At 43.8% G+C, this 6,540-nt stretch overlaps 1 protein-coding gene across 1 annotated transcript; it reads right to left on the minus strand.

Annotated features, from left to right (window-relative positions):
- Positions 1–2,906: 2,906 nt before the first annotated feature.
- On the minus strand, positions 2,907–4,938 carry LOC148525248 (uncharacterized). Its single transcript, XM_088471036.1, has 2 exons — positions 4,633–4,938; positions 2,907–3,209 (listed from the first exon to the last, which is right to left on the minus strand). The coding sequence occupies exons 1-2, from the start codon at positions 4,936–4,938 to the stop codon at positions 2,907–2,909; spliced, it is 609 nt and encodes a 202-aa protein (XP_088327162.1).
- Between the last annotated feature and the right edge of the window lie 1,602 nt (positions 4,939–6,540).

Raw genomic sequence — 6,540 nt, forward strand, 5'->3', positions numbered from 1 at the left:
GCACGCTAAAGGAATGGTAAGGTTGGGTAAATGTAAAGGGTTTTTTACAACTATAAAGATTCTGACTTTTTAATCCCTGTTTTTTTTTTTTGTTTTTTTTTTTTATTGTTTATGGCACCAGAAATGTGGGAGTGGGTCATTTATATTGAATATAATTTAAGCATGTGTTAAATATAACATTAAATATGTAATATTTTTTTATTGCCAATTTTTTTTTTGCAGGTTTGTGAATTATTATTGTTAACAATTTTTTTTTTAAAATAAACCTTGCCTTTTTATTACAGCATTTTTTTTTTAATGTTTTTATTGATGTTATAATTTGATTTTTTTTCATTTCTTTTAAGTTACTGCTGGCGGTAGAGGATCCTGACCCGGTGTCCTGCGAGCCACAAGTGGAAGTCCCTGTGCGAGTGGCCGAGACGCCATCCAAGCCGCCCGCTAAGAAGCGTAAAGGGACAACACAAGCATCCACTTCGGGAACGTCAAGGAGTGATACTTTTTTAAAACATGCGGAGGAGGTTCTTTCCAAACCCCTGGATGATAATCAAATATTTGGCCAAAATCTCGCCAATGAAATGCGGACCATTCCTCTGGAACAGATCCAGCCTTTCAAGCATCTGGTTTATAAGGCATTGGTACATGCTATTGAGGGGAACTTGAGTATGGCAAGTACCATTGTCTTAAATAACAGACAGCAGCCCACCCCAACGGCCACATCAGGCAACCTCACCGTCCCTCACGAAACTTACGCGGATCCACATCAAGAAAACCCTTCTCCGTTACAGTCCCACCCCTTTTCTTTGTCGCGTACCCCCTCGCCCCCCTCTGTCTTTCCCAGTACTTCAGCCAGTGGTGTTCACACAGCACTGGGCAGTGCTCGCACCACTGTATTTGGCGATGATGAATTTTTAAATATGTAAATTGTTATAAATTTGGCAGTTGTTTTTTTTCATTTTTTAAAAACTTATCACTCCTTGTATTGATTTGGCTCTTTGTTTCATGGTGGACTGTAGCATGGTCGTAGTACAATAGCGATGGCTACTCCACCTCATCTGCCCCTGGTATCTTGTTCTTTGTGATTCTAAAGTATTTATTGTGTTCCTTCAAAACCGGGGCGCAGATCCTGTATTCTGTTCTTGAACCTGTTCAAATGTTCACATCAGGAATATTGTTCTGTACTGTATTGGTGTATTCCTCAAATGCCTTATTTTTCACACTCTATTTGTGTAATCTTGTCTCCAGAGGCACTTAAAGCCTAGTCTCAATGAATCCTGACCAAAAAGTAAAAATTTTTTTTTTTTTAAAGTAAAAAAATCGTGTGGTCTCTTATTTAACGGAATTTAAAAATTGTAATGTTATAATGTGTTATTTAGGGTACTGAGGGGGTAATTCAGACCCGCTCTCGAGCGGCAGTACGCTCACAAGCGGGTCGATGGTACCCAAATGCGCATGCGCACGACGGAGGCTGCTCCGTCGTGCACATACGCGAGACCCGGACTGCGACAGCCAAGCTGTCAGTCCGGGTCTCGCACTAAAGGGGGCGTGCTATTAATGGTGACTGACAGCACGCCCCCTTTAGGTGGGCGTGCCGGGGGCGTGGCAGCCAGACGGAGGCGTTCCCATGGGAACGCCTACCGTCTGAAGCCTGCCCCACTGACATCACTAGTGTCAAAATTTCTCCAGGGCTTGTGGCTGGGAAACGATACTGCAGGGTCTCCGTCACAAGTCCATTGGTCGCGATGGTCAAGACCATCGCGACCACCTTCATGGATGCTCGCATAAGCTGTGGGTGGTAACCCACAGCTATGCGAGCGTCCATGAGGACGCTCTAAAACAGGTAGGAGGGCCCTGATTCAGACGGTGAACCGTCGTTAGGGGTCTCCTAGCTGACGGGACAAGCTGTCGATGTTGAGTGACAGCTTTGTCCGTTTGTTTGGTGGTACGGGGGTGTGCCTGGCCAAACGGCAGCGTTCCTGCCAGAACGCTTGCTGTTTGGGGGCAGCCCCACTGACATCATCAGTAATGTCACTGGGGAGCTTCCTGCTCAGGGGCTTAAGGTTGATGAGACCCTACCTTAGGGTGTAGTCATTACCCCCAATGGTCGCGATGGTCTTGACCATTGCAACCATCACCAATAGCGGCCGTTACAGCGGTGGATGTTGACCCACAGCCTAACCGGCGACATGGAGGCGGCCGTTCAGGATGCAAGCTGCTGCCCTGTTTCAGAATGAAAGCTTGCATCCTACGACCGCCTCTGAATTTGGCCCCTAAAACTGAATAGTTAACTTTCATTGTTAAAATTCGGTTTACTATAGTATTTCTTATTCTAAATTTGGAAAAAGTTATGTTAAATATTAACATGCAAAATAAACACGAGGTGAAATTTTTTTTATTATTTTTCAGTTTTTAAAAACTTCAAGAAACATAATTCCAGATTATATTTAAACCTGCCGTGAAACGGCACCGTCACCATTAAAATAATTCAAGTATTTCTCTCTGACCTCTTTTGCCCGGGCAGAGGCCGCAGAGGGAAATCTTGGGGGATTTAGAGATGTGAGGACAATATTTTCCTCACTATGGTCAATATTGACAGGCAATGAGTTTGTGGCAGGCGGTTGTCCAATTCTTTTGGCTCGAAGCAAAGTATGAAGGGCACAACATGCCAAGACAAGCCACTCGATTTTGTCTCACCGGAAATTTATACAAGTATGGAAAATGCGAAACCTATTCGCCATTATGCCAAAGGCATTCTCAACAGTGCGCCTCGCACGCGATAATCTGTAGTTAAAAATTATTTTTTCAGGTGTGAATGCCCTTTGAGGAAAAGGCCTCATTAAATTTTCATTAAGGCCAAATGCCTCATCGGCAACAAAAACAAAATTTAAACCATATTTCGTTTGCGATCCCTAAGGAATGTTTAGCTGATTCTTCATTAGTCTTTCAAAAAAGACGGTCTCTCGGAAAGACCCACCATCGGAAGACCTTCCATTTTTGCCAACGTCAACAAAGATGAATTTATAATTGGCATCCACGACCGCCATCATAACCATACTAAAGAATCCTTTGTAGTTGAAGTACATAGATCCAGTGTTTGCAGGTTGTGTTATCCGGATGTGTTTCCCGTCTATGGCCCTGCCACAATTTGGGAAGTTCCACCGGGTCTCAAATTCGTTGGCAATAACTTGCCATTCCTCAACAGTCGAAGGGAACTAGAAACAGAAAAAAAAAAAAAACATTTTAAACATTACATTAATACATTTATAAGGGGTATTTATTTTGGTGTTAAAAATTATCTGAAGTTAAAATGTTGAATGGAAGACATCATTTTCGCTAGTTTTGCTATAACACCGTATTCAGGCCCTGATTCAGAGCCGAACGCTCTGACCAGAGCTCTCGCTCTGAAGCAGGGGCGTCCCACCTAAAATTGGAGCAGCCTCTTGGACGCTCGCATAGCTGTGGGTTACCACCCACAGCTATAGCGAGCGTCCATGATGATGGTTGCAATGGTCAAGACCATCGCGACCATCGGGCTTGCAACAGAGACCGTGCGGTAGGGTCTCCCTGCCGCAAGCCCTGGAGTGATTTTGGCTCTATCAGAGCCAAAAACACTCCCACTGACATCACTTGTGAAGTCAGTGGGGCCGGACCCAGACGGTAGGCGTTCGCATGGGAACGCATCCGTCTGGCAGCCACGCCCCCGGCACTCCCACCAAAGGGGGCGTGCTGTCACTCACCATCGACAGCACGCCCCCTTTGGTGTGAGACCCCGAGCAACAGCTTCGCCGTCGCTCACCGGGTCTCGCACATGTGCACGACGGAGCAGCCTCCATCGTGCGCATGCGCATTTGGGTACCATCGACCTGCTTGCGAGCGTCCTGCACTCGCAAGAGGGTCTGAATGAGACCCTCAAATGAATAGTTTTTTTGATTGAACACATATACAGATAGCTGTGTTCTGTGGGTTGTGTAAGGATTTTTTTTTTAATTTTAACAAAACCAAGGTAATGGAGACCAGCGCTGGATGTAGGTGAGTATGAAATCTTTCTTGCAGGGCCATGGTTTTGTGAAATACTACATGGACAAGGGGACCAAACATCTGGTATAGGTAAGTATGTGTGAATGGGTAGGTATGTGTAATAAAATTTAAGTTGACATGGTGTGTGTGTTTTGACTCTTTTTAACTTTTGAACTTTAAAGTGAAGTTACAGGTGCCGCATGTCTGCTGGCACTTGTAGTTCCACAAGTGCAAAATGGCAGGCATGCTGGCACTTGTAGCTCCACTGTAAAGTACAATAGTTTGACATTATTTTGGCCCCCCCTATTACCGCCATACCAACCACTCCAGGGGTATGGGGATAAGCCCAGGCTTCAGTGTAAGCCTATGGTGCTCGGGAGAGAGGGGAGAACGCTTGCCGTTTGGGGGGTATATAATCGGGATATAATTTGGGAGCAGCAGCAGCAAAGACAGAGGATGGCTAAACAGCTATTTATATACATTTGGGAGGAGATATAGTAGGGAGCAGTAACAGGGACATACAACTGGCATGCACCTATATAAACACATTTTTGAAGACATCTAGAAAGAAGTGACAGATTTAGGAGATTTGTGACAGGGTTATTAAAATTTAAATACCTTAAAGTACTCCGGCGTGAGGACGTAAAAGATGGCTTTGCAGGTCTCCGGAATAATAAGACCCAAAGCCTGCAGTGAGATGAGAGTCCCGAATTTCAAGTCGGCCAAAGATCTCCCTGTAGCTAGGAAACGCAGGGTCGCAATGAGCCTCTCCTCTGCAGGAATGGCTCTACGCAACCTGGTGTCCTGCCTTTGTATGTATGGAGTCACCAAGGCCAGTAACTCTTGAAATGTTGAATCGTCCATTCGCAAGAAGTTCCGGAAGTCATCCGGGTTGTTCTCGCGAATCTGCATGAGCAGCGGCATATGAGAGAACGAATCCCTCTGCTGCAACCACTCCTTCGTCCAGCATGAACGAAGCCTTCTCCTCTTCTCAATCCTCTCCCGGTCACTTATCACCACCACTCCTGCATAAGCAACCATCAATCGATAACGGTACGTATCCATAACGACAGATAGTACAGACAGTTTGTTTAAAGCCAAAGCAAAAACAAACCACAGCAAATAGCTAAGCAACAGCATTCAGCAAGGAATACACCAAACCAAACTAGCCACAGAGCATAAATGCAGTGATTTTAAAATGGCCGACACAATTTTATCACCTCATGATAGCCCTGCCCACATTTTTTTACATTAAAAATAATAAAGCCTTTATTATTATTAATCTGAACGATATCGCTGATCGTTGATCGTTTGTAAAAACATTTAAAAATCGTTTACAAAATCGTTTGCATAAAGTCGTTGAACGATCAACGATCAAAAATCGTCCAAATCGTTCAACGATATCGTTCAGGGTGAAAATCGCCCAGTGTGTATGCACCATTAGTCCCACACACTCAAAGATACCTTTTCAGCCTAGCGCTGCTCGCTAAGTACCCCACAGACTCCCAGACACACAATGCTATTTAGCGTTGTTTTCCCTTTCATACATACACTTAAAGCAATAGTTCCATAGCGCAAAAGGGTTATTATTACGAGATTCATTCACAATGCCAGCATGTAAAGAAATGACTGTTTTCTGCAACTAAGGTTTAGTACATGGTAAGCAGACCGTGTCTGGTGTTGTACTGATCCACTGTGTCTCCACAGATTTCCGGTACCATCGGTGAGAAGATCGGAACAGACGTCTGCAAACTATGGACTATAGAGAGTTAAAACATTAAAATGTACTCTTTAATGTTAGCAGCTTAGATTTGCATGCAGCGGGAAAAAGGATACAAAGGGTGGTTGGAAGCCGTTGTGTCCATTTGAAATTGTCCGATAAATGTATTCCCAATCCCTGAAAGAGTATATATGTGCACTCTCTGACCCCAATCTGGAGTCTTCTTGCTGATGCTGATGATGGAGGTTTATTGCTGATGCCGATATCTGGTCCCAGAGCGCGTGCGTATGTAACAACTGTACCTTGGGTCTGTATGATTTATTTGCGCTAATTGTCTTTAGATCACAGCATGTAACCATCTTTTTTATATGTTGAATAATAACTTTTTGTGCTTTGGAAACACATTCAAAGTCTGAAGGTATTTATTTACTGTGTGAATCATTACTCTAATTGCAATTCTAGAAGGTATAGGCAGGATTTAGAAGGTATAGGCAGGATTTAGAAGTTGGGGGACAAAGTTAAAAACTATCGAACTAGACTCCAGGGGGGGTTCCCAAGTATGGCCCAGGTGTTTTTTTCATTGCGGGTGCTTGCGACAGGTGGATTTTACATGATTTTTTAAACTTAACTTTAGCAACTTTTAAATATGCTGGCCCCCATTTTCAAGTACCCCAAATTTGCTTGTATAAGTTATTTTCTGCAAATAAAACTCCTGAATACTATTCTTCAGCACTTATGCAAAAACACTATTTAGCAGTTATTGATCCCGTTTAAAAACACCAAATACCTTCAGCAAGCCAAATCGG

This window comes from Taudactylus pleione, unplaced genomic scaffold, assembly GCF_031769625.1.
Source record: "Taudactylus pleione unplaced genomic scaffold, aTauple2 ptg000109l, whole genome shotgun sequence".
Classification (NCBI taxonomy): Eukaryota; Metazoa; Chordata; class Amphibia; order Anura; family Myobatrachidae; genus Taudactylus; species Taudactylus pleione.